At 49.3% G+C, this 26,302-nt stretch overlaps 10 protein-coding genes across 10 annotated transcripts; 5 read left to right on the top strand and 5 right to left on the bottom strand.

Annotated features, from left to right (window-relative positions):
* Positions 1-1,645: 1,645 nt before the first annotated feature.
* On the top strand, positions 1,646-6,394 carry KY384_006913 (uncharacterized protein; the record flags this gene model as incomplete). Its single annotated transcript, XM_044815406.1, has 5 exons — positions 1,646-1,901; positions 2,547-2,682; positions 2,735-2,892; positions 3,171-3,379; positions 3,995-6,394. The coding sequence occupies 5 exons, from the start codon at positions 1,646-1,648 to the stop codon at positions 6,392-6,394; spliced, it is 3,159 nt and encodes a 1,052-aa protein (XP_044667280.1).
* Positions 6,395-6,699: 305 nt separating this feature from the next.
* On the bottom strand, positions 6,700-7,842 carry GLE2 (RNA export factor gle2; the record flags this gene model as incomplete). Its single annotated transcript, XM_044815405.1, has 1 exon — positions 6,700-7,842. The coding sequence occupies one exon, from the start codon at positions 7,840-7,842 to the stop codon at positions 6,700-6,702; it is 1,143 nt and encodes a 380-aa protein (XP_044667279.1).
* Positions 7,843-9,081: 1,239 nt separating this feature from the next.
* KEX1 (Cell death protease) lies at positions 9,082-11,130 on the bottom strand (the record flags this gene model as incomplete). The annotated part of the gene is made up of 4 exons (XM_044815404.1): positions 9,082-10,428; positions 10,480-10,760; positions 10,813-10,892; positions 10,946-11,130. 4 exons carry the CDS (start codon positions 11,128-11,130, stop codon positions 9,082-9,084), a joined length of 1,893 nt encoding a protein of 630 aa, XP_044667278.1.
* Positions 11,131-11,774: 644 nt separating this feature from the next.
* SAR1 (COPII coat GTPase) lies at positions 11,775-12,593 on the bottom strand (the record flags this gene model as incomplete). Its single annotated transcript, XM_044815403.1, has 4 exons — positions 11,775-12,103; positions 12,159-12,224; positions 12,276-12,315; positions 12,405-12,593. 4 exons carry the CDS (start codon positions 12,591-12,593, stop codon positions 11,775-11,777), a joined length of 624 nt encoding a protein of 207 aa, XP_044667277.1.
* Positions 12,594-13,002: 409 nt separating this feature from the next.
* Positions 13,003-13,581, top strand: KY384_006909 (uncharacterized protein; the record flags this gene model as incomplete). Its single annotated transcript, XM_044815402.1, has 1 exon — positions 13,003-13,581. The coding sequence occupies one exon, from the start codon at positions 13,003-13,005 to the stop codon at positions 13,579-13,581; it is 579 nt and encodes a 192-aa protein (XP_044667276.1).
* A 61-nt stretch (positions 13,582-13,642) lies between these two features.
* Positions 13,643-14,577, bottom strand: KY384_006908 (uncharacterized protein; the record flags this gene model as incomplete). Its single annotated transcript, XM_044815401.1, has 3 exons — positions 13,643-14,161; positions 14,296-14,458; positions 14,516-14,577. The coding sequence occupies 3 exons, from the start codon at positions 14,575-14,577 to the stop codon at positions 13,643-13,645; spliced, it is 744 nt and encodes a 247-aa protein (XP_044667275.1).
* Positions 14,578-15,053: 476 nt separating this feature from the next.
* KY384_006907 (uncharacterized protein) lies at positions 15,054-15,787 on the top strand (the record flags this gene model as incomplete). The annotated part of the gene is made up of 3 exons (XM_044815400.1): positions 15,054-15,140; positions 15,258-15,377; positions 15,491-15,787. The coding sequence occupies 3 exons, from the start codon at positions 15,054-15,056 to the stop codon at positions 15,785-15,787; spliced, it is 504 nt and encodes a 167-aa protein (XP_044667274.1).
* Positions 15,788-16,573: 786 nt separating this feature from the next.
* On the top strand, positions 16,574-17,689 carry KY384_006906 (uncharacterized protein; the record flags this gene model as incomplete). The annotated part of the gene is made up of 2 exons (XM_044815399.1): positions 16,574-16,590; positions 16,645-17,689. The coding sequence occupies 2 exons, from the start codon at positions 16,574-16,576 to the stop codon at positions 17,687-17,689; spliced, it is 1,062 nt and encodes a 353-aa protein (XP_044667273.1).
* Positions 17,690-19,492: 1,803 nt separating this feature from the next.
* On the top strand, positions 19,493-20,407 carry KY384_006905 (uncharacterized protein; the record flags this gene model as incomplete). The annotated part of the gene is made up of 1 exon (XM_044815398.1): positions 19,493-20,407. One exon carries the CDS (start codon positions 19,493-19,495, stop codon positions 20,405-20,407), a length of 915 nt encoding a protein of 304 aa, XP_044667272.1.
* A 4,008-nt stretch (positions 20,408-24,415) lies between these two features.
* KY384_006904 (uncharacterized protein) lies at positions 24,416-25,362 on the bottom strand (the record flags this gene model as incomplete). Its single annotated transcript, XM_044815397.1, has 3 exons — positions 24,416-24,835; positions 24,893-25,134; positions 25,197-25,362. 3 exons carry the CDS (start codon positions 25,360-25,362, stop codon positions 24,416-24,418), a joined length of 828 nt encoding a protein of 275 aa, XP_044667271.1.
* Between the last annotated feature and the right edge of the window lie 940 nt (positions 25,363-26,302).

The following is a 26,302-nucleotide window of genomic DNA, read 5'->3' as shown; positions in this document are numbered from 1 at the left end:
GTATTAGGTACTGGGCTTCCCTCAATAATTGCGCAAATCTGGGAGTCAGTGCTACGCGCAGTCCCCAAGAAAAAGAGTTCGCATAGCAAGACAAGGAAACGCTACATGGCGAACAACAAGCTGCAGGATATCACAGCCTTAAATAGATGCTCTGCATGTGGTAATATTAAAAGAGCACATTTATTATGCCCTTTCTGCGTCGGTGGTGAGCTCTACATAAGACCTAACCAGATGCGTCCATGAAGCTCACAATTTTGTGCAGAGATACGGAGTAGGTGGAAAGAAGATGAGAAAGTTAATGCAGAAATGAAAGCAGTGGACGGAGAAGCAAAAACGTCTCAGGTGCAGTGACGATACCCTACTCGACTTTTGGCATTGCGAGGACAGCGAGCATCGGATTGGCGCTATTCGTCTACAAGTTGTACATACATTAAGACCATACTATTACAATGTTATACCACAAATATGCGCGGGTATTTAGCATTGAGAATCCATTTGGCTGGTGCAGTAGCCCTAGCCCACAAGCAGTTCATATACCATTCAGCTTGTCATCCGCGCCCAACTGATTGATATGCACATTATGCACCCAAGAAGCCGACTGGCCAATTAATGCTCGACTTTTCCATGAAAAGTTTTTGAAAGCCGAAATATGGTGAGCCGGACTTCCATGTAGTGCGCATGAGTCGACTAACCCCGCCAAGTCCAAACAGTACCTCACAACTCACACAATTGACGATGGTGCGAAGAGTGTTCGACGGCATCAGACACTCTATTGATCAGTTGTAGCTCATCCCACAGACATCTTTTCCGTTGCCGTTACACCTGCACAACTACTCTCGGCAGGCGGATCCTCGTCAATACGCATTTACAACACAACAGCTCCCTCGTTCGACCTAGCCCAAACGCTTGATGGCGCACATCCACTCGGATGCCATCACATCACCACAAGCAAGGATGGCCATATAGCTGCAAGCGTCGGCTTTGGCGGAGATGTCAAGATATGGAAGCACGAGGAAGGCCTCTGGAGTGAGAAAAGGAAGATTGTAGGTCTGGCTCCCCCTCCCTACCCAGATCAAACCTTCAAGGTAGGATGATCGTCGTTGATGCAGGGCAGATGGAAACAAAGCTGGTGAAATATGGGCCATAGCATTGTCCGAAGAAGGGCAGTACTTAGCCGCAACCTCCTTTGATGGTCGAGTAAACGTATGGGACGACTTGGCGGATGGTGCTAAGATCCGCGAATTCGAGACGAAAGGGAGTTTTGGAATGAGCATAGACCTGGTAAATATCTTCTGAGAGGCTTGCGATAGCCATCACTGAAGGTTACCTTAGTCCATTGATGGACGGTTTACAGCTTCTGGGCATGAAAATGGAGGGGTCTACATCTTCAACAACGACACCGGAAGACTTTTTCACTCACTGCTTGGTAAGGACGTAGAGGTAGAAGCTTATTTTTCATTGCCTTGCTAACAATGTGAAGGTCTGGTGAAGCCAGTGCGCGCCGTTGCCTTCTCCCTAAGCGTGAAGCTCCTGGCAGCGGCTGGAGACTCGACCATTATTGCTCTGTATGACGTTGCGTCTGGGGAGCAGGTGGTAAATCTTGTGGGTCATAGATCATGGATATTCTCATTGGATTGGAACCACAATGGCGAGTACCTTCTTAGCGGGTAAATTGAAGATTCACAACTGTTGCTGCGTATCCGAACTGATTAGCATTCCAGATCGTATGATGGAAAAGCCAAAGTATGGTCAATGGATAGACGAGAGTGCGTGGCGACGCACACAGAGACAGAGAAAACATTGTGGAGTGTACGATGGTTGCCCAAGACCGGCAAGAACGAAGGATTTGCGACGGCTGGAGCGAACAAGAGTATCTGCTTCTACCGAGAAGCGACCGGTGGGTGAGCCTCATTGATATGTAGGCAAGGCCAAACTCAGAGATTCATATGAATATGCTGCATCTCGGAACAAAAGCACGTATTGAAATAACTTTTCCATCAACGTACAACCTCGTCCTGTGATTGGCCAGGCCCTCAACGGGCTGTCTCTCAGGAACGGCTTACGTAAACTGCAGGAACAAAAGTAAACCGCCCCATCGGATATAAGCGCTGAATGTCTAACAGCGAGCCATCCTCGCCAGACTCATATGGCTTTTTGAGGAATCATTATTATTATTCTTCGACAAACACTCCTGTATGAGCAACAGCATGGTCGGCGGAGACGTGGTGATTATTATTGAATTGCTGGTCGGAAAGTCGCGACGAGTGGGAAGTCTTCGCGTAGTGCGGTAGCCTCTGTGAGTCGGTGCCAGGGGCCGAGATTAAATCTGACTAGCGCCACATTAGCGCGAATCATCCCCTGATGAGTTTCAATCTGCGCATCTGCGCTTCCTGCTTTTTGTTCATCGTTCCTTTCTTGCTCCAACAACAAAGTCGTCTTATTTTCATCAAGCTCTTCCTGTTCATCTAGTCACTCATTAATAGTTCATTTGAGCCTGCTGTTTGTGCTTTAGTTCATACACTCTTTTATCTCTTAATTCCACCAAGGTCGCATCAAGAATCCCCAAACCAAGAATCATTTTCACCTCTTCAAGATGTACTCTAAAGCCACTTTGTCCCTCGCCGTCCTTGCTGTCGCAAGATTGGCTCTGGCAAATCCTTATTGCTTGTTGACTGCTGTCAAGTGAGCAATACGAAACGGGGCTCATCGGTCTATGCGCTAACTTCTGACGCAGTAAATTTGAGCACCCGGCCGATCAAAAGACCCTGTGCTGCAAAGAGGCAGAGAAGGTCAAGAGCTATATCTCGGAACTCTGCCCTTCCAACTTGAAGGATGAAGCCGAGAAATCTTTCGAGCAAGCATGCAAAGATGCCGGTCTGAGTGGCGGTGACGGTAAGATGAATCGCTCAAATCTGGAGGATAACAACTAAAGAATCACCATTAGACTGCAAGTCAGAGTCCTCCTCGTCATCTCTTTCAGGCTCCCAAACTGCATCTAGCAAGAGCGACTCAACATCTGCACCATATCCTATCACTGTCACATCCACTTACTATGACGATGAATGTTCCTGCACAAAGACGAAAACTTACAGGTCAGTTGATCAGATCCTGATCAAGAAGGACACTTTTGGCTAATGCGAGTCTTAGCTCCTCTGTTGTCGGTCCCACAGGCTCTGGTTTCGTTACTGCAACCGCCCCCGTCGCTACTGGTACCGCCGCGGCTCCCTCAGGTAGTGCCGGCGGCGCTGTCTCCGGCCCTGCTGCTACTGGATCACCCATTACTCCACCAACACCAGGTGGCACCGGATCTTCTGGCTCACCAGGATCAGGGTCTCAATCCTTTACCGGAGCTGCCACCAAGAATGTTGCCTCGGTCGCTGTGGGTCTGCTTGCAGTGGCGGGTATCGCAATTGCCCTATAGATGGAGTAGGGTCATAGCCAACGCCAGGTCATGTATAGCACTTTTACCGGGTCCCTGTCGATCAGCCCTATGCATTTTGGACAAAAGCAACATGATATCTTCGGTTACCGCCCCCGGAAAAAGATAAGCCTCTCAATAATGAGCAGTCATATCATTCACAAGAAGGCAGGCGGCGGTTTGTCATGTCTTGGGTTGCTAGAATAGCTGAAAGGTGGAGTTCGTGCCAATGAAGCTGGAAATATTAGAACTAATATATGCATTTGAACTATCGAAATTCCCCGTGTTTGCTCCGTGCCTACCCTTGGATTCACTGTCAATACCCACCCTGAGTGCTCGTTTTAGTCTCATAACTGCAGATTTCTGGGCGTAGTATTTGTAGGATATGTTACACATACGAGTCAACTGGTTGGCTGCGTTGTTACCGTAAAGAAAGGAAAGTGCGGAGTCTCGGCACGTTGCCAGATTGACTTCTTCAATATGGCCCCTTCGAGGGCGCAACTTGTTAGGTCCTGCTTTACTGTCCGAGTTACATGTCTCTACCAGAATGGAACATCATAGCTGACGAATGTCAAGGTTCGTCGACTGAGAAACCCTCCCACTCAAAGTCAGCGCAGATGGCTTGCCTTCAATGCCTCTCCACAGGAAGCCGCAAATACATCCGCCGAGTTACGTATTCCTCCGTACAAGCAGATAAACAAAAAATTTAAGACCGTCAGGCGAGTCTTGGGCGTCAATCATGCCTTGACGCTGGCTGAAAAGATCTTGTACTCCCATCTTGATGATCCAGAAGAAGCTCTTCTTTCGACTACGAATCATGGCAAGGACATTCGAGGCAATGCCACCCTTAAGCTCAAGCCTGACAGAGTAGCAATGCAAGATGCATCCGCCCAGATGGCATTGCTACAATTTATGTCTTGCGGTCTCCCAAGCACAGCTGTGCCGACGAGCATACACTGCGACCACATGATCGTTGGCCAGAAGGGGGCCGACGTCGATCTACCAGAGTCTATCCAGGGCAACAAAGAGGTCTATGATTTCTTGGAGTCCGCAGCGAAGAAGTATGGCATCGAGTTCTGGCCGCCCGGGGCCGGAATCATCCATCAAGCTGTCCTGGAGAATTATGCTTCGCCGGGGCTTATGATGCTTGGGACTGATAGTCATACCCCGAATGCTGGCGGTCTAGGAGCAATAGCTATTGGGGTCGGCGGTGCTGATGCCGTAGACGCTATGGTCGACGCACCATGGGAGTTGAAATCACCAAGGATTCTTGGTGTGGAATTGAAAGGGGCATTGGGCGCTTGGGCGACGCCGAAAGACATCATCTTGAAGCTTACCGGCATACTCACCGTCAGAGGTGGCACAGGCTTCATTCTCGAATACTTTGGGAAAGGTCTCGAGGCATTGAGCTGTACAGGAATGGCCACCGTGTGCAACATGGGAGCCGAGGTGGGCGCAACAACATCTATATTTCCGTTGACCGGTTCAATGCTCCAGTATCTGAAGTCTACGAATAGGGAGTCTAATGCTTACGCTGCTCTTGATGTTGATACTAATGGAGATTTGCTCGCAGCTGATGCCACGGCGGCGTATGACGAAGTGATCACGATCGATCTGTCAGAGCTTGAACCTCATATCAATGGACCCTTCACACCAGACTTATCAACTCCGCTATCGCACTTTAAAGACGCTGTGAAAGCTAACCAGTGGCCGGACTCATTTGGAGCAGGATTGATTGGAAGTTGCACCAACAGCTCATACCAAGATATGACAAGAGCTGAAGAGCTTGTCAAACAGGCATCAGACGCTGGTCTCCGGCCCAAGGCAGACTTTTTTATCACACCAGGGAGTGAACAAGTCCGGGCAACCCTTGATCGAGATTCCACCCTGGACACATTCTCTTCTGCTGGAGGCACGATCTTGGCAAATGCTTGTGGACCCTGCATTGGTCAATGGAAACGTACGGACGGTATATCCAAGGGTGACGGTAACGCAATTCTTTCATCCTATAATCGCAACTTCAAGGGTCGTAACGATGGCAATCCTCAGACGATGAACTTCCTCGCCTCACCAGAGATAGTTACGGCCATGTCTTATTCTGGGTCTACCACTTTCAATCCCATTACAGACACCATACCCACTCCATCAGGCGAACCATTTCGCTTTTCACCGCCCATAGGCTCCGATCTCCCATCACAGGGCTTTGCACAAGGCAACCCTGACTTTCAGCCTACTCCAGCTGTTCCCGCCCCGCAACATTCAGTCGTCATATCCCCGACCTCCGAACGTCTCGCCGTCTTAGAACCATTCAATTCCTTTCCGGAAGGTGAGCTCACTAACCTTCGTATCATATACAAAGTCAAAGGTCAATGCACTACAGACACCATTTCTGCTGCAGGCCCATGGTTGAAATACAAAGGTCATCTCCCTAACATCTCCGCAAACACGCTCATCGGTGCTGTCAACGCTGAAACAGGGGAGACGAACGTCGCTTACGACCACTTTTCCCCACCAGACTCGGGCGGTCAGCCACCTCAAAGCGGCATACCGCAACTGGCACAAAAGTGGAAGCAGCAAGGACACCACTGGATGGTCGTCGCCGAAAACAACTACGGTGAGGGCAGTGCAAGAGAACACGCTGCGCTGCAGCCAAGATACTTAGGGGGCAGAATCGTGCTAGCGAAGAGCTTCGCGAGGATCCATGAGACAAATTTGAAGAAACAGGGGATTGTGCCCCTGACTTTTGAGACCGCGGAGGATTATGCAATGTTGCAGGCGGGGGACGTGATAAATACGGTGGGGCTGCATGACATGCTAAAGGCAGGTGGGAAAGGGGAAGTGAGGTTGAAGGTCAGGAAGAGGGAGGGTGGGGAGGTTGATCTCGGCGTGAGACATACTATTAGCAGAGATCAGGCGAGTTTCATTCTCGCGGGGAGTGCATTGAATCTGCTTGCGAAAAGGGGAAAGGAGAGTTGAATGTTTATTAAAAGTTCATTGGAAGATAAGTTCAGTCATATCAGTCATGCTGGATTCGAGCATTTTAGATCTTGATAGTCATCTATCTAAAACGCCCTGGGTATGTAAAGCTTTTCCTACTGAAAGCAACCACTGGATACCATCTTGTTTAAACACCCCTCTCTCCTCACTTCGATGCCTTGTCTCTCAATTCCGTGTGGTGTGAGTCTCTTGAAACTCAAATAATCCCTGACTCCGTCGACGGAGCTTCTGCTATTGTGAGAATTCCTTCACGCTTAATTTTATCTTCTTTCGATCTGAAGCATTCATCTCTTCCCAACCTTCGGTCTGGGCTTCGCCTCGTCCGCCTGCACAGCATGCAACATTACCTTATTCGGCAATTGCGGCGTATTAGCCTGATAGCCCTTACTCCAATCGTAGCTGACCGCGTATGCAAAGATATCCCCCGTTCTGCTGAACGCAGTACTCGAAATCGTCCCACCAACCTCCGGATATCCTTTCAATCTATGTTTCGCATCTTTGTCCCAGAAGTGAAAGGTCCCGTCGCTACCAGCTGTGCTGAAGGTGCCATGTTGTGGGTGGAAGGATATGGCGTTGACGCTATAGACGTTGCTGACGTTACTTTGGTTGGGCGGTGTTTGGCGATGGCATTTGAAACTGAAATTGGAGCTCGCGTCTTTTTCTTCACAATACTGGATCGCGCAGCGGCCCTCTATTGAGCCTACTGCAAAGCCTGTTGCGTCTGTGAAGCATGATATGACCCTTGTCTGCCATTTCAACGGAGATTGCATTGTTTTGTAAAATTCGCCTGGCTTGTCGAGGTTGATGATGTTGACGTAGCGGTCCGCTGTGCCTATTACGAGCATCTTGTCTTTTGAGTCCATCGTGTATACTCTCTCTTGGCATGTTATGCTGGCCACTGGGTTTGGTTGTCGTAGGTCCCAATATTTCATCGTCTTGTCCCATGAGCCTGTGACGAGCACCGGTGTCTGCTGGCCTGGTACATCGACGAATCGAGCACACCGTATTTCCTTCTCATGCGCCGCCACTTGCTGTGCTGGGGTACCTGGGTTCTGGAGATCAAGCATTCGAGCAGCTTTGTCCGCTCCAGCGCCCACCACCTTGGTACCATCCTTCGAGAGCATTAGACTTTGAGGGTACGACGTTGTTAGAGTATGACTTACTTTTGACCAACAACAGCTGAGGACTGGCCCCTCGTGCTCGAATAGCGCTTTCCCCTCGCTGCCTCCTTGCTGGTTTATTTCGTAGATTCTGACTTTTTTGTCCCAGGATGACACTGCCAGGTGCTCTGATTGTGGTGAAAAGGTAATCTCTGATATCCCATCTTCTGGTGGGCTGTTTAAAGTCACATCTTTGGAGATGTCCCCTGTTGTGTTCGAAGCTTGCTGTGTTGTAGTTGAGCTTCCGCTACCAAAGAGCCCAGACATGATTGTGTCAGTAAGGGATGCAAATCGCAAGGTCGCGAGTCGAGAGGTCAAGATGACAGAAAAAGAGGAAATCTATGTCACCAGAGCATCAAGTTTCGTCGTAGGACCATATCTTGAGCGTCGAGCAGACAATAGGCAGCCCAATAGGCAGTCGTAGGTAACATTCAACATCGTTAGACACTTAGAACAAACGCGCTCCGGGCGCGTCAAGCGCGTGCCAAGCCACTCGGGCTCTCTTACCCTTTCCGCAGAAAGTTTCCTATCCTACTCTTCGCACACTCCTCGCTCAAAGAATCGCATTCGAAGCTCACACACAGAGAGCGCCTCTTCGGCCTCTCAATCATACAAAGCTTTGGGAGAAAGTCCCCGGACATCTTCTACCGTATCCGCTTGGGTATGTGTAGAAGCCTGCTGAAAAGCGCCGCCATAAAAGCAATTTTCGCGGCTCAACCTCCCTTTACCTCCTCTACCCCTTTAACCCCTTCCTTTTTAACCGTTCGTACTCTCTCATTCTGCTCTTTGACTGGCAGGAGCGGAACTGCGAGAGACCACATGGATGATGATATGAGTCCGCGCTCTTGTTGATTGCGCTCCTGTTTCCGGAGGGGAGTGGGGGAGGGAGGAGGTGAAGGATGAGCATGGCTGGAGGGAAGGGGTCTCAAGGTAGTGGGTGAGGGCGTTTCGTCGCTGTGGATAGTTATGCGATTGCCTTCTGTCTCGGCTTGTGAAGGCTGATGTAGAAGGTAACTCGATGGGGCCTATTCTTGAGGCGAGGAGCACTATTTCATTGATGACTCAGAGGTCTATCGCGCAGAAACCCTTGTAAGTCCTCCCAGATAAAGCCTGAGACGGCGAAAGGAGCTGCCAAAAGAGCCAGACCGAATATCTAACATTCTGTTCATGTGATGATATACCAATCATAGAGTCAAGCACTTAGGCATCCGCAGACCCTAAGTGGTGTCGGTACGCCGTTGAAGACTTTAAAATGCGTTATGGTATCTGATGAGCATTCAAGTCGTTGACTTTAATATAATTGATCTCCTATTGGCCGTGCTCCTCTCAATCTAATAATCGGTTCTGAAGTTACGTTATTGCATTTGCTACTTTTAAAGGATGTAATAGAATCTCTATGCTCTGACATCAAAACTGATCTGGTGGCTTGCACGCATTGGGAAACATATGAGCGTAGTAAGGAATTGTCATATTTCGCTAAAATGGAGGATTTGCTATACATCATGCTCACGTCGGACCTTTCTGTCCAATATCCCCGTCTGCATCTGAATAGCGCTTCATATGACCATTAAGATGAGTCTTCTCTTCCTCGTCATCACTGCTTGCATCGGCCAGGCCATAATGCTCGTCATCATCAGCCGGGCTTGTCACGTGTAGCTCATCAAGCTCCGCCTCGTCGAAATCTGCCGCCTCCACATCTCGCCCTGGCGGCTTTCGTCTCAGTAACGACCCATTGGAGCCTTCAAAAAGACCTTCATAACCAGCCCGTCGTCTTCTATCCCGCCATACATACCATCCGAATGCCACCGCGAGGATAATGACCACAACCAGCGCCACTTCACCGGACTTGTAATAGGCTTCCCACTTGGCGTCTTCAAGTTTCTTTTCCTCCTCCTTCTCTGCCGATGTACTGTTTGGATGCCCACCAACACTCGTTTCTACGCCTTTTGCACCATCAATGCGAGAATCTGTTGGCTTACCACCTATGCTTGCTATGTCAACGCCTAGAAAGCGGTCAAGCATATCTCGTGTCCGTCGAGGATAGTCAAAGGGCACCATATGCGAGGAGTTGTAGAACTTGATGTAGGTGAGGTTGCGTGCTTCTTGATAGATACCTGCAGGGTCGCCTTCGAAGGTCCAGTCTCGGCGAGGGGCCCAGGTGCCGGGGGAAAGTTCGAAACCCTGTCCTCCATTCCATTTCATGTTATGTATCATTTCTTCGGTGCCAATGTGGTTGCAAATCAAGTCCTGATCTCCGGAAAAGAGGATTGTTCGCACACCTTTCTCGATAAGCTGAGGTAACAGGGAGATCGAGGGTTTGGCTTTGGGGTTGAATGAAAGACTGACGGCTCCTGCGCATTCGGACCAGCCAGTCTGTTTGTCAGGGTTGACATTTAATGCTTTTATCACCTCTGGGAGACGTAGGTAAGGTTTCACATTTGTCAAATCAGGAGGCCAGGCCATGCCACAGCTCGGGAATTCGTCATCTAGCCGGACGTCGTACATGTTTGGACAGCGTCCGTCTTTTTCTGACAGACGTAGTATGGCCTGCAGCACTGCTTCACAGATTGGCAGGTCAACAGAATCTTTGCCGCCTGGCGCATCTAGAGCGTCTTTACACCTCTTGTCGTGCTGTTCAAGCTCTTCCGCTTCTTTCGACCCTTCTTTAATTAGTCCGGACTGGAGAGCCTTTGTCATGTACGAATCGTACTGCTCAACGGGGGATATCCAGCCATTTCCTATGAGCAGACCAGTGAGATTCCATGGTTTTTGAGACTTCTCATTGCGCTTAAGCATTGCATCTGCTATGTATGGTATGTGCTGGCCAGCGTATGATTCTCCGGCCATATAGAGCTACAAGATAGTCAGCGCTGACCAAGCAATTTTGAACACCTTGTCACTCACATCATCATCTTCATACTCTGGAAAAAGCTGGAAGAACTTCTCGAGAAAGGTGATGACTTGATCCGCCATTTCGGGTAGATCGTGTACGTAGCTGTCCGTGTTTACGTAGCTGTAGCCTGTCCCAACTGGATTGTCGATGAATAATACATTTGCAAACTCGTCCCATGATCCGTCATTATATCTCAAACTCTTCTCATCCTTGAGTCTGTAAGGTCCGATCTCCATCAAAGCGCCGTCCATTGAGCTGCAGCCAGGTCCGCCATTAAACCATATCACGGTTCCTAAAGTCATTTAGCAAGCTTCATATTTCGAAGATGGTATCGGACGACCTACGCTGGCGGTTTGCTTGGTGACGAGTTTGAAAGTGCCAAAACCATAGATTGCCGTTTGTTTCTGGTGTGACTTCTACGTGCCTTGTGCACAGTCAGCATGGGCAGTACTTCCACAAATCGAACATATTACTTACCCAGCGTGCATTTTGAGCAGAGGTCCATCTGGGGCGCCTGGCAATGCTTTCACAAAATAGTCGGCGGCAGTCTTCTCCGGCGAACAGAGAGACCGCCATGGGAGCATCAGTATTGCAAGCCATGTGGTGATATAAGGAGTATAGAGCCGTGATTGGCGCCGCCGGCTGCCATGTTCATGAAGCATGGCAGTATTAGGAATATTTGAAGCGTTATTCCTCCTTCACCTTGGAGACCCTCCTGCAATCGTAAGAAGCGTCTTGATCACCATTAGGCTCGTATCATCAAGAAGACAGGGTTTTGCAATTCGTTGTATGCGATGCGCTTCACACGATCGAATGAACACGATGTTACGGTGGCGATTGCGAATGTATTGGCTGGAGATTATAGATGCAATGTGATTCTTGTCTCTGCGGCGAAGCTGAAATTCGGATTTCCCTCTTTATTTCCGGTATGCTTCACGACGCAAATAAGCCCCCTTTGCAAGGGATTACGGCACATTACATGTTGAGAAGCCAATTTCCTCGTTACGAGGGATACGAATGCAGCCAGAGCACTGAAGCAAGTAGATTGCGAGGGTTTATTCATTGAAAAGAGTCATAACCCTTTATGGCTATGTAAATGCTTTACACTCGAAGTAATAAACCTGGCAAAACACAGCTTTCCTATTGGTCTAACTTCTGACTCGTCACACGTCATGGGTATCTCGTTGACTTTACTTCCTTCCGCTTATTCCTATTCTATTACCCTCGACCAAAGGCGAAACGGTCAGACGTAATTAGCAATCCAACGGAAGGCTTCTGCATATCCTGCGAGTATTTCAGCCACAGCTCATTGCAACGTTAGAAGAAGATGCCCACCCTGTCTCATGACCACACTGCACATAAATACTTCAATTGGTCGGACACCCTCCAACGCTACTTTACCCTTGCCGGTGGTCTGCCACAATCCGAGTTCTTGCCTCAATTGTTCTTCACTGATTGCATCTGGGTGATCAATTTTGTTTCCAAGGATTGCAAATGGCACCTTCGACAGGTCCTCCATTGTAAGAAGAGCATCTAATTCGACTTTTGACTCGGCGAATCTTTCGTGGTCTTTGGCATCAACAAGGAAAACGATGCCGGATACTTCGGGGAAATAGTCTTTCCAAAGGCGGCGAGCTATTGCAATATGAGTGGTGTGAATTCTAGTCGCCAGGTAACACTGATATCTCACCTTGCTGGTGACCTCCTAGGTCAAACGTCGTAAAGCGATTGTTGCCCATCGCCAGTTCCTCTGAAGCTGTGAGGGATTAGTTTAAGCGTTGCGATCAACCCTTGATTGGTATCATACTAGGGTGTAGCGTTGGTTGAAGGACAGCGACCCTATCATTCTGTAATATTGATTAGCCTAGCTTCATTCTCGAGGAAGCAGAATCTCTAATCCCGCGTGAAAGAGCTAGGGGGAACTCCAAATTCATACCTTCAGCATGTGTAGAAGAGTAGTCTTGCCAGCATTGTCTAATCCCAAGAATAGCAGTTTTGCGTGCTTGTTGAGCAGCCCTAGAGAGGCAAGAAGATCGAAGACTGCATAGCGCATCGGAATGTCAGCCAGGTTAGGATGATAAGGCCAGACAACTCCAGAGAACCTACACCAGTCAAAGAGCCACATCTTGACGGAGACAGGGGTAAAGGAGTAGTGACGGGAGAATAAAGACCCAAAAGCGTCTTTTCAGAAGCAATTACTTAGTTAGTGGAATTGACGTGGCTTATATTTGCGGTGGTACAGACCGAGACTGTTTATGATATGGGAAAAAAGATTGGAACAAATGTTCACTAGAAAATCGGCTTTTGGGTTTTAGATCCGGGCAGGCTAAAAGAGATGACACCCAGCCGGCCAGTCCAGAAGATATGCGTACATGATGAATTATGCGCAGCTCTGTTCAAAAAAAGCTGCGCATAATTCATCATGACCACGCAGCTCACAGATTGGCCGGTCGGAGGCTATGGCCGGTTGGGGTCATCTCTTCTAGTCATTTTCCACCTCATTTTCTCATCTTCGTCGAAATACGTTGCTCCTGATGGCATCTGTGTCCGAAGCGGAAAATGATCCTTTCGATACAATCTTAAGTCTAGAAGACAAGTTCTATGAGGATGGTTTCCAGCTTGGCTATAAAGATGGGGAGCGCGTAGGATTGGTCGAAGGTCGATGTTTCGGCCTCGAGAAAGGCTTCGAAAAGTTCTTATTGATGGGCAAATTGCACGGCAATGCTGCTGTATGGTCAGCAAGACTTAAAACTCAGGAGGACATTGTAGAGTCGGGCGAAGATGCTGTCGATCAGGTTAATGTCACGAGTCACAAATTCCCTGTTCCTAACCCAAGCGTCGCTCAAAACTTGCGGCTAGCTTCACACCTCAAGACCCTGTACGCTTTAACCGAAATGGAGACACTCTCTACGCAAAATACTGAGGATGCTATTGCCGAGTTTGATGACCGTTTGCGACGCGCGGAAGGTAAAGCCAAGATTATAGAGAAGCTCACAGGTGACCGACGTATCGACTTTAATACTAAGGGGAGCCTGACAACGGTTCGAAGTAACGGTGAGACAAATTTAGAGGGCAATATTGAAGACACCAGTATTTTGAACGCAAGGCACTGAATAGCTGTAATGGGGTCTAATTCTCTTATCGGAGAGATGGTGCCCCAAGCTCGAAGGCGGATCATTCAACCTTGCGGCACCTGTGTAAGGACCCCCCATCAACAGCTAAGACTTCTCCATTCACATACATGTTCTTTGTTAGAAAAATGACTGCTTGAGCCATCTCCTCGTCACTACCTGGCCTCTGAGCCGGCACTTCATGGCCTTTGTTTAGCACCTTTTCTGCAGGCATGTGTGTCTTATTGTCCTCGTTTTTATCCTTCATTGTCAACTCTGATGGGAAGTAACCAGGTGCTATTGAATTCACTCTGATAGAGGCTTTCTCAAACTCGGTGCTCATGAGCTTTGTAAGATGGACCGTTGCGGCTTTTGCCGCATTGTACGCAAAATGGCCCTGTGATTGCCGCATGATACCGCTCATACTTGATATCACAATGACGGACGGAGAACGACGGGGAAAGGGACCTGAAGGCTCAATGGCGGCTTGAAGTAGGGGGAGGAATGCAATGGTGCTGAAATATACCGCTGAGACATTGGTCGTCATGACGTTTGACCAGTCCTCAAACGACTCTTCTGTCCACTATATGAGTTCAGAGTTGGCGATGCATTTCAAAATTGAGGGAACAGCCCAGAAACATGTCTTTCGGAGTCATCGCTCTGCTTTCAAGGCTCGACCTTATGCTCTTACTAGTGGGCTCGCAGAAAATAACTCACTAATTGGTCATACAGCTCAGACGCTGACTCTGAAGAAGGCTCCACCTTTGCTGACGATATGCCGGCGTTGTTAATCAGTAAGTTGAGGTAGGGTTCCTTGGATGAGAGGTCTTTGCCGAGCTTTTCGAGGTCGGTTTTTTTAGTCACGTCACAAGGACCGATACTGAGAGCAGGAAATTAATTTCGCACTCAAAATACAAAATTGTGACCTCAAACGAACGGAATGATTTTCCCTCCGCCCTCTGGGTTGTGTGTCTTAGCCGCGTTTTGAAGGACGTCCATTCTTCTTCCGGTAATGTATACGGTGGCGCCTAAGACAGGCTAAGCAGGAACGGCCCACATCTCGCGAAGTTCTCACCATTCGCTGCCAGAGCTTGTGTTGCCATGAGTCCTATGCCAGTCCCACCCCCTGTGGATCAAAGTTAAGGGACGTGGGTTATTGGAGGAAAAGTTGAACTCGCCAGTGACTAAGCAGACGTAGTCCTTGACAGAGAAAAGCTTTTCGCTTCTCAGATCATTTGTGCCAGCCATATCGTTGACTACTCAGCTTGTGTAGATTATTGAATGCAAGTGTTCTCTCTCAAATCTCCAATGGTAAACGTAAAACCAGAACTTTTGGGTTCTCACTCAGAAACACTGTCCTTCTGTCCCTACGTCACTGCCGCTGCTGCTGTGTGAACCCTAATCTTATCAACGTGCTCTATTTTCTCAAATCAGTGCTCCACAGGTGTCTGTACTTCTGCTCGCACCTTATAAGAATGCCGTCGTTGCTTGTGATAGTCTTCATCATTCAGCTTCTTATCTACCTGGTCAACACTATTGGCGCTCCAGTGATCACTGATTCTGTATGTGTTAATGCCGAAGCCATTTCCCCAAATGATTGCTGATGCATGCTACAACTCATAGCTTTGGACGCTTTTCAGTCGCCTTCCGGGTGCGAGAGCTTCTCAAGATGCCCGCAGGTCCGTAGCATTACGGAGAGAGGTAGTCAAGTTGAAGCGGGAAATGAACGCCACAAGCTCGCAAGACGAATTCGCGAAATGGGCGAAGATTCGGCGAACGCACGACAAGAAGATGGCGGAGTACGATGAAGTTTGTACGCGGTCCTTGCACTGCGGTTTGATCCAGCACTCAAGCTGTAAGAATCTTTTAAAAACATTTCAGGCTGATCGGCGATGGAATTTACAGCGAACAGCCTAAAGACATTCAAGTCCAAATTCGAGGCTACAGCAACGGTCATACGATATACAAGTACAAACGGCCTCCGGCTCTTTCTGCAATTCTGGTACTCAAAACGACCAATGTTCTGGATACCACAGGGATGGGTCCCGGGGTATGTCGCATGGCTATTGGGCTTCCCAAGAGCTCCTATGGGGAGTGTGAGCATACAGATATGGGGGATAGCATGTGCGAGTGTGATATCGATGGTTGGAAGTGCGGCTGTGGCTTGTCTGGCGCTGGTGCAGGAGAAGAGGAGCGGAACGAGGAATGAGGATGTGATGATGGATAGCGGGGGAGGAAAGAAAGAACTCTAGCATGTAATGAGAAGACACTTCAGTCACTTGCCAAAGAGAAGCAAGCAGTGCACGCACATTTCCATCTGCTTCATTTCTATGAGGATGTCTCTATGATATGGCTAGAATACCAGCAAGGTACACCCGCTATAGTGTGTGCTGGAACAAGTGTTTGTCTCTCACTTTATTGACGCAAAGATCACTCATCGCTTTCGCTTGATCCTGCAACACGAAGTGAGATGCCGTAGCAAGTTTTAATGTAGGCATCTTTTTGACTCTGGATGATCATGGAGCCTTGAAAGGGACCAAGCGAGCTTCGAAAGTGCCAGTCCACATCATAGGTCCCCGATAGTGCGAATCTAGAATTTCGGACGGTGACTTGTACGCACAATACAGATACATGTCTGAGCATTTTCTGTGCTCGACACTTGTTCGTGACAACTACGAATGCAATGTCATGAATGTCGTGTATCTCTCACCGTGATGACGCCTCTCTTGTGGGCACTCTCATTTGTTATCTTGTTGCAAAACACTGCTAGGCCTTGCTTGCACGACTCCGATCGAACGACAAGAAATTCTTTCAGCGGAGGCTCTGCGGGAATTCTAGGGCGCCACACAGCCACGTTTCAGATCCTTGGGATAGGCAATTGAGATCGTTTTATGGCCTTTGTCCTTTTCCACCGTCATCGCAACACAGCATCCCAACCCATCCTCTCGCATGATGATATCTCGATAACAACAGTAGGCGAATTTCAATAGTCAACATGATCAGCCTCTCCACGTACGATTGCTCCATTACAGATTCATTTGGAGCCTCATGCTAAACCACCAACAGCACCAAAACCATCCTTTTCACAATTGCTCCCTTTCTAATCCCCAAGCTCCTCAACTACTATCGCGCCCTCCGCGCCAAATCTCAGACGTCTCCTCTCCCAATTCAACCAATCCCCAAAGTCGTCTATCGCTCCCTCAATATCCTATTCATCGCAGCCCTTCTATCCCTGATATCAACCCTTCCCCACTTTGCCCCAGAGAACATCTTCAAGATAACATCTGCCCGTCTCCAAACATCCAGTGAAGTCCTTTTCAGTCGCCTCGCCACCGCCCGTGGCCCCAGCGGCCTCACCGACGCCGACACAACCCTGAAACCAAAGCTCGCTTCCCTTGACTCCCGCCTCCTGTATCTGACTTACGGCCCTGACGTCCTCACGAATTGCCCTTTCTGCACTTCTGATGAGCCAACCACATACCTCTACTATGCGCTGCCCTCCTTCATCATCCCGCACATCTTCAACCTCCTTGCCCTGGGGCTTGCTACATCAAACGCAGTAACAGGACAGTGGGGTACCAGATGGCGGACTACCGCCGCCTCGTTAGGTGTCTGCCTCGCGGTCTTGAACATTTGGCTCTTCACGGCGTACAATTGGAAAGCAAACGCCCGCGCCCTGAGGCCCGAACAATACGTGCTTTTCTACTGGCGGATGCGTGTTGCGAGAGGCGTGATGCTCAGTCTCGCGGACGCAGTTATCGCAGCGTTGATGTACCTGAGTAGTACGAACAGGGCATTTGTGACGCCGCCGTCGGCTCAGGAAAGGATGGAGGTTGCGTTGAAGACGCTGGAGCAGTCCAGAGGGAAGATGAGCGCCATGGCCGTTGTCAGGAATGCCGTGGCTAGGGATGAGGGGTTGAGGAGACGGACAGAGGGGTACTGGGTAAAAGAGGGGAGAGTCATGGGGGAGGTGATGGATGAAAGGGAAGTGGTCGAGGGGGTCAGGAGTGCGTTGGAAAGTAGGGTTCGGGTTGCTACAGTGGAAGAGGAGGCAAGAAAGTTTGCAGATGCACTGGTTGTGGGGCCGCCTCCGCAGCAGGACATATCTTGATATTCTGTCTGTATGAGTATGATCAGCGTTCCTCTTTGATAGAATATAGATTGGCCATGCATATGTCTCCACAACGTCAGCCCTCCCAACCACATTTCCGAATTGCGTGCAACCAACAATCGGAATCCTTGAATACGGAAGTGAGACTTTTTCACTCTACGGAGCGAAGCCCAGCTGTTGGTAGCCGTCATTATAACCACTAATAGCAGTAGTCGCCCAGGTCTATTCTGGACCTAAAATTGGGTCGTTTGTTGCAAGACGTTATCAATAGAGTCGCAGCAGATAGTTGCCATTCAAAGCAGCAATGAAAGACTTAGAGCGATGATAAACTTGTGAAGAGAGAACGGCTTCTTATTGTCTCTTCGTTGCCAACATACCAGTGGTCAGAAACCCTTCCTCTCCCATTTCTGAGCGCCATCTCAAACCCAGTTGCCCAAGCAGCGTCCTACCATCTCTGGTTATTTCCTTCTTCGTGGCACTCTTCCCATCTTCCTCTACAAGAAATGCTACTTGATGCACATCCCTTGGCGCCATGATAGGACAATTGGTGAAGTCACCTTGCTCGACAGAATAGACATCCCAATTGAGGCTTGTGGACCTAAACGCGGCCTTGGGATTAAATGTCACACTTTTCAAGACAATTGAGCTATCCGCCAAGTTATCAATTTGAGCTTCCAAGGCGAGACTATTGGTGCTATTTAGTGCCGTCCCAATAGTTGACACTTTGGTCCGGACATTTAAGCAAGGCCGTGCCACGAACTGATACAATTTTCGAAAGGATCGAACACGGCCACTCGAGGCAGCTTGGGCCTTTGAAATGGTAGTCTCGGAGTAGCTGATGCTGACTGCAAGCGTGTGGCTTCCTTCTTCACGGAGGTCGTAGCGAACGTTTTTCTGTATCGATTTTTGTGTGTGAAGAATTCCCGAAGAGTCATCATCTGGCAGTAGATCCAATGCAATAGTACCAGACGGAGACTGCATTTCTGCACCAACCTTTACGTTCGACACTTGGCGTTCCGAATCCTCTTCAAGCTCGTTATTTGCGCTTAGAGCACAGAAGAAAGGCTCCCCAACATAGGCTGTGCCGAATGAAGGCGGAAGTTTGAGCTGGCGCAGAATTTAAGAATAAGAATGATCATTTGCCTAAGAGGACATACTACGGGAGCAAAGACACCATGCGTATCGTCAGCTTCCTCGTTACTCTCCTCAAGAGATGTAGATACCCCTGATTGAGATGGGAGCAAGAAACTTTGGGATATGGAAGGCCTTGAAAGCCTACTAGCGATCAAGATCTAGGCTTCGATTTGGGATGAAGTGCATACCGCAAGACTATCATAGATTAGTAGCTGATGTTCTCAAATCCATCCCGGCTCAACCTTTCAAGGACACGGAGTGCCCCTCTCGACCGTGATTGCCCTCCATTCACGATTAATGAATAGCACACCAACTCAAATAGAGAACGGCCATGAACTGCCGAGTATTGTAAAGCCTTTATGAGTACTTAAATTGTACAGGGAAATTCTATTAGCAATAGTTTTTACCAGCTTCGATGGGGAGCCTTGGTTCTGGAAGTGAAGTCCCCCCTGTATGCAAGGTTACGAATGAGGCCGCCTTAGAGCCTTGGAACCGCCCCCTCGGCCCCTTATTTCAGCGCCTTGGAGCGGTAACCTTCCGACGCTCAGAACGTCATGATTATTTGTTGACACTGAACTTTGACATGTGATCCACCCTTTCCCATTCTTATTCAATGGCTTTCGGTTGACTCTTAGCACCTTCGAGATCGACTAAGAATCATAGACAAAGATGGGGAAGGCTAATCTGACTCCGAAGACTGAGACCGAGACTGCAGATCTCACAGAATCCCAGCCCAATCGCAAGCGCAAAAGAGGCCCTACAACGACCCCAATTAAAAGCATTGCTCCTCTAGTTGACTTGACTATGGAGTCAGACGGTTCATCTCCAACTAAGAAACGGGTTAAGTCCTCTCCAAAAAAGCGGGGCAAGGATGAAGAAAAACGACTGAGGATGTTTCGCTCTCGACCGCCGCACACCTACTTAGACAGGCTCAACCGCGCCCAAACGCAACGTATGTTCGTCATAGATCGATTGAGCAGTGGTACAGCCGATGTGCCCGAGCAAACAATTCAGGTCGCTGGCACGACCGGCAACATTTACAGCGTACACATCGCCCACGAACCTAGCTGTACATGCCCGGATCACCTCAAAGGTAATCAATGCAAGCACATCGTCTACGTTCTTCATAATGTTCTCAAGGCGCCAGAGCACTTGCAATACCAGCTTGCCCTCTTAAGCAGCGAGTTGCGGGAAATATTCTCCTCAGCCCCCGCACCCATCTCCTTGGCAACAGCAGATCCTCATGGTGATGTTGACGGGGAGACTTCATCCAACCGCAAACCCTGTGAGGGCGATTGTCCTATCTGTTTTATGCCATTTTCACCCGACGAAGAGGAAATTGTGTGGTGTCGAGCTGCTTGCGGGAACAATGTCCATGCCGACTGCTTCGAGCAATGGGCGAAGTCACAAGCGGGAAAGGAGGTCAAATGTGTTTATTGCAGAACGCCTTGGAAAGGTGACGAAGAGCAGATGATGAGGATATGTCGAGAGAAGGCGAAAAGTACAGTTGACAAAAGTGGAGGCGGATATGTGAATGTAGCACAAGAGTTGGGGTTGAGTGGGGCACGAGGTAACTCTTCCTGAGCCTTGTACCTGATTATAAATATGGTAGGTGATCGAAGATGGGCTAATGACTCGCAGACGTCTCTACCTATTATCCCTCTTGGGTGAACCGGCAGATGCGCGGGGGGTGGAATCTCTAGTGAAGGCTAGTAGGCTTTGATTGCCCTTTCATAGAATCGTAATGTGGTCTATTTGTGACAACGATGATTCGGAGGCTTTGACAGAATTTTGGCTCTGGCAACCTTGGCTCTGGCAATTTATGCCGAACTTTCAGCATATTTTCCAACTAATTGCCCAGAGGAAAAAGACCAAGCTTCACAAGTCATGCATTCTCACATGATTGTAGCAACAAGGTAAAGCAATATTGCCCCGCTTTTGTTGAAAGAGAATGATATCGACACGGTGCGATACCCTCTGAATCTAAGGCACAGACATAGCTAACGGAAAATCAGGCACTTTGAGGAATCAAAGCATATAAGTGACCTCAAATGCTAATATTTGTGGTTGCGACGAGTCGCAAATTTTCGACTGAAATGTAGCAAGTGGGCCCGCCGTCAGGTCAGGATGATCATTCCTTGCAAACGGCGTCCGTAGACAGTGACCATTTGACAATTTGGTTGTTGCAGCTCATATTGCAGCTCATATACTTAGATCCGTTTAGTCGACCTGCAGTTACGACTACACTCAGAGCCCTTCTCCACTGCAACCACTCAGGCTTCACAAGGCCTTATCAATGTATTTGCTCTAGTATATTGCTCAGGCCAGTGGTAAACTCCACTTTGCATCACCTCCTATCATTATGGCAATGCCCAGACTGTAGGGGTTCTTGGAATGATGAACTATTCAGCGAAACCAGTTATGATGAGCCCAGTGCCACGGACTGTGTTCTTAGCTCGTTGACAGCAGTCATTCAATGAATATAAAAGGTCAAGATTCAAAGACACCTTCTAGGAAGACCCGACTTAGTTAAAAAGGGTCGCGATTGAGTGTGCTAGAAAGATTGGTGGTCAGCGCACACCCAAAAAGAACGACTCCTCGGCTTGAACTCCCGTCTCAGCGATGACAATTGTAGCTTTCAAAGCCGAGTTGCTTACGCTGCTGACCCACGGATATACGTATCCACTGGCGTGTGCGAAAACATTGAGCTCAAGACTTGTCCAAAAAATGCTTCACTGGTCAGATGGTTTCGAGGTAATTCCCAAAACCGACATCTCTCCCAAGAAACGTCGTGGATGAGTTCGTCATGTCACCGTAAGAACTCGATATGAGGTGAGAAGACTGTGCTCGGCGGTCATCTGACGATCAAAGATGCTGGATGCATCGCGAATTGGGGGGCAAATGAGCTCCATTCATTTGCCTTGGAATTGGAGGCGGTAAACGTCTTTGCCGTCAGTCTTGCCTGGAGTCCTTCGTGTGGACCCTGCATCTAGGTATCGTCGACAGGATCATGAGATCGTCTAGAGCAAAGCCTCACTCCTCACGCTACCTGGTACTACTCTGATCTCTCTCCGCTTGTGCTCTGGCATGAGAGCTGACGAGATGTTCGATTTTTGAGCACGACTGTCGAGAGGAGCGCCCTGTTAATTAGGGTTTCAACCGCCAACCAAAGCTTTGTGGATGATGGGTGAGCAGCAATGCCGTCTTTTTGAAGTCCGAGCATTTCCTAAGGAATGCAGCCGCCTGGTAGCCTTGCTACTCCATGATTCGTTGGAAGCCTCTTAGAGTTCTCAATCAAGGCTAGTCGGCCGCTTCACCCAGTGAGCATGAACGATCCAACACGATCGCACAGATGACAGCGCAGACCTGCATTGCCGAAGTCACCATCATTGATTAATGGAAGTGGCGTAGAGACGATGGCTTGTACTCACGCCACCGAAGATGGCTATAGGACAATGGGCTTGCTTGATCTGTCGTTCCTACATTAGCAATACAGCCACTCGCGACTACGCTTCAGATGGAATTTGCACAACTGGACGACTCTTTCCGAGATGATATGGAGCTTAGAATATCGAGAGGCATCCGCCGCACGTACCCGAGAATGTGAAGTGTCTGTACTTGCTTGATTCGTTGATTCGGCCTTCTGTCATTTGCGCCTTGCTACACCTGAAAGCTACTTCAACGAGCCAAGACAAACAGTGGACCTCTGCGATCCACAAGGGCAAGAACGGATTCATTCAAGAATCTGTCTAGACCATCTGACTCGTGTACTTCTCATTGACCGTTTACCCACTCTCTAAGGCGTTGTTGCCCGGTCCTAGGGATGCCATCGCCTCATTCTGCCTCCCCCAAACTAGAAACTCATTTATGCATAGCGATGTTGTACTTGGTCCTTCTCAATTGTTCTCTCCTAGAAGACACCCTAACACTCCCCGAGGATGTCGTACATACCAATGTCTTTTAAAATTGCTATCTTCAAACAACATCACACTACCAACCACCTCATTTGACATAAGTATTTCATTTTAGCATCACCTTTTCCTTGAAAGCAAGGTTCGAAGTTTCACTCTTTTGAAATGACCAAAAAGATTCAGGAGCATGGCAATAACCTAAACATCGCGATATCTCTACATGGCATCAGTGATGAGGATCGACTTGTTGACGAACATGGAGACGCTGATGAGCTTTCATCAATGCCGGTAGAGGAGACCGCGGCGTTCGAAACACCACTCACCCTCCAAGAGCCCAGCGTTCTAGTGGATCACATCGAGCAAATGGCCCTAAGAGACGACATCAGAATGACGAGCGGCAGAGTTCCTGAAGCAGCAAATCTAGGAAGACCACTATGGGTGCATCCAACACCTTTCGCCAGCAACGCAGCCCCTCAACCATTTCCTTCGAATAACCATCTCTCACTTTCCACTCACTCTTCACCAACCACCGGCTCCACCAGCTCCACCATCTACACACCCTCAAATTCCCCAACAAGCCAACCCTCCCATTCCCCCCGCCCCCCAAACATCTACAACCACTTTCCACCCATCCCCTCCCCACGGGGCGGGCCCTCCCCCCTCTCCGTCTCCCCTGGCCCTTACCACCCCAGTGTCATGGCCATCTACCCACACCTCTTCCCCACCTCCAAAGACTGCATACCGCTTCCCATCCGCCCGCTCACGACCCACGAAACCTCCCACCTCAGCACCCTCCTCATCTCATTCTCGAAGCACATCCGGCCTCTCATCACGCCCGGCGCTGCGGCGGACGTGGCTATGCGCCTGCATCCAAAAAGAGTGGTGGATCATTTGAGCCACGGGGCGTTCGACGTGGTGGAGTTTGTGGAGTGGATAGGGGAGATGGTGGGGGGGTCTTGTGCGCCGATTAGGGATGCCATGGTCAGAGGGTGCGTGGATCGGGCGAGGCAGAGGTTTGAGGGGAGGGAGTGCGGAGAGGGTCGTGAGAGTTGGGAAGGAGATTGGAAAGGGTGGGTGAAGGAGGCTGAGGAGGTGGTGAGGCGGTGGGAGGAGGTCATGCAGGGTATGAGGAATGTAAGTCTTCTGTCTCTTTCTATTTCTCTATATAGGCAAGGCGTCTGACATGAGATTTTTCAATCTAGGACATCGAAGATGCTCGACGAAGAATGGTGGCTGAGGGGCTAGCGAAAAGGAGAATGCCGATGCGTTGAGCATGCTGCAGATTGACATTGGGGGTCTGCCTGCATGCACGCAAAGATGGACAGATGGCCAATAAGCAAGTTCCGGCATCGGGCTTGGGACAACAAGCAAGAAAAAAAAACCAAAAAAAAAAACGGAGGCATGAGAGTTTCTTGACGCTCTTTATTGTACCATATCATAGCCAAATTTTGATCATCATCAGTCATAAGTGATTAAGGATACTTGTCTTACTGTGCCCTATCATGAGTGGCCTGCCTGCTCTCCTGCATTGCATCTTGCACTATCCGGCATGTTTAAACCCTTTCAGCCAAATTACTGTCTTCGCTCACCTCAGCACTAATTACATGACCGAGGGTCGATTGATTTCAGAATGGTTGACCCTATGAATGTTGAACACTCACAGTCAGCCCCCACCGCAGCTTCACAAAGTCGTGTAGACGGATGAAGCAGGCCTCACCTGGAAAGCAGGATGATGCGCCAACTCCGGCTTCGGCATCCCATTGACCACAGGCGGTCTTAATATCCCACCCTCCTTGTCATCCTTACTCGCATAATACCCGTTCTTCTCCGCGTAACTCATTCCTAAGCCGTCGGGATGGGCAGCGGTGACGGGAGCGGAGACATTGCGACGATCGTTTGAGTTGGCGCGTGTGTGGTAAGAGGGGAGGACATCATTAGTGGTGTGGGAACGGCGGAGTGAGAAAGCACGGGTACGTCGCACTGAGGGGTGTGAAGACGGTGCTGGAGAGGTGTAGGGGACAGGTTTTTCGTGAGCTTGGCGTCCGTGTTGACGAATCCAACGGGCAGAGACGCCGTATTGCTTGTCGCGGAAGCAGTATGACTGGTGGTTTGGTTAGCATGGCCTCATTTCTACGTTTGGATTGGAGAAGAGACCTACGGCGAATATGTTTACGATACCAAAGATACAGGCCAGGATTCCGGCGGAGATGACACAGCGCCACATGGGTGTTCCCAAGCTTTGCTGCGAAGTGGCTTCTTTGTTGAGGTTGCCCAGGACGGAGACACCAAGGATGATCATAATAACGCCGAGGGTCACGAAGCCGTGAATTGGTGAAAGGAGTGGCCAGTTGGTCGCGATGTACCGGCGAAAGAGATTGACTTCGGTCACGATGAGACCGACTGCAGCACATTGTCAGCGAATGCCCTAGATCGGCGTGATTGAAAGATGGACGTCAACTTACTTGCTATGAGGGCCTGAATGAGGTGACTGACGCCGTCGAAGAAGAAGAATTTGCTGACCACAAAAGTCTTGACGAGCATCACAAAGGAGGCAGCCACGACTGCGAGGAGGCTGACTATGTTGCACACGCGGATGATGTTGAGGACGATAACGCCGACATCGCGCATGTCTCTTTTGAAGAACGGCATCTCGCCAGCAAGATCTTCACTTGAAGTTTGTCTTGTCTTTGATTGCGAAGTGGTGAAAGGAAGTTGAAGTGGGAAGCGAATGAGATTAGGGCTGCGCAACAGTTCAGATGTGGTGGTATTATAACACAGCTCGAGCCAGCCGAGAAGAAAAGAAAGGCGTTGTTCTTGAAGAAGAATGGGGAGGAACAAAGAAGGGTTTGAAGACAATAGGGCCAGTAGGCCGAAGACAAGAAAGGTCGGACAACACTCTTGATCACGACAAAGGAAAAGATGGAACAATTGCAACGAAAGGTGATCGACAGCGGGGGGGAGGCTTGAGTGAAATAGAAGTGAGTGTGAGCAATGTCACCAACTTGATACACTATTTGAAGGGGTGGAGAGGTCTAAGGTCGACTGAATGGCCGCCTGCCCATCATCATGCTGCAGCGGAGAGTTGCACGATTGGACGTGTGGCCAAAGTCGAGCTGGCATATGCGCCTGTTGCCAATTCGAGAGCCTGAGGGCAGTCTTTTCTGAAGAGAAGATGGATCTCAGGACAAAGCATCTCGGCAGGAGTGAATGGCTGGCAAAGACCGAGTACGCAATCGAGCTAATGCATTGAGAGGAGCTCTGGGGTTTCAGCTTCAGCGGTTGCACGACCACGCTGATCGACGCGCTCTCGAAACCCAGCTGAAGGAGAGGAGTCGTGAGAGACTGCTCTTTCACGTGACTTGTGCCTGGTTCAACACATCCAACATTGAAGAATACACTTATAAGTACATGTAATCGTGTGGGAAGGTGAAGTGCACGCTCTGCCTCGTCCCTGACAAAGGCACAGGCTTGGCACCGCCTCTGCTTCTAGACTCGCCTAAACCTGCCCCGCCTGTGAGAGCCCCTAAAAATATCTCTTAGGCCTTGACCCTCCGCTTCCTCCGCACCG

Source organism: Bacidia gigantensis (genome assembly GCF_019456465.1).
Source record: "Bacidia gigantensis strain McMullin 20006 chromosome Unknown contig_255, whole genome shotgun sequence".
Taxonomy (NCBI): Eukaryota; Fungi; Ascomycota; class Lecanoromycetes; order Lecanorales; family Ramalinaceae; genus Bacidia; species Bacidia gigantensis.
The sequence above is the reverse complement of the archived record's forward strand: the minus strand, read 5'-3'. Positions and strand labels throughout refer to the sequence as shown.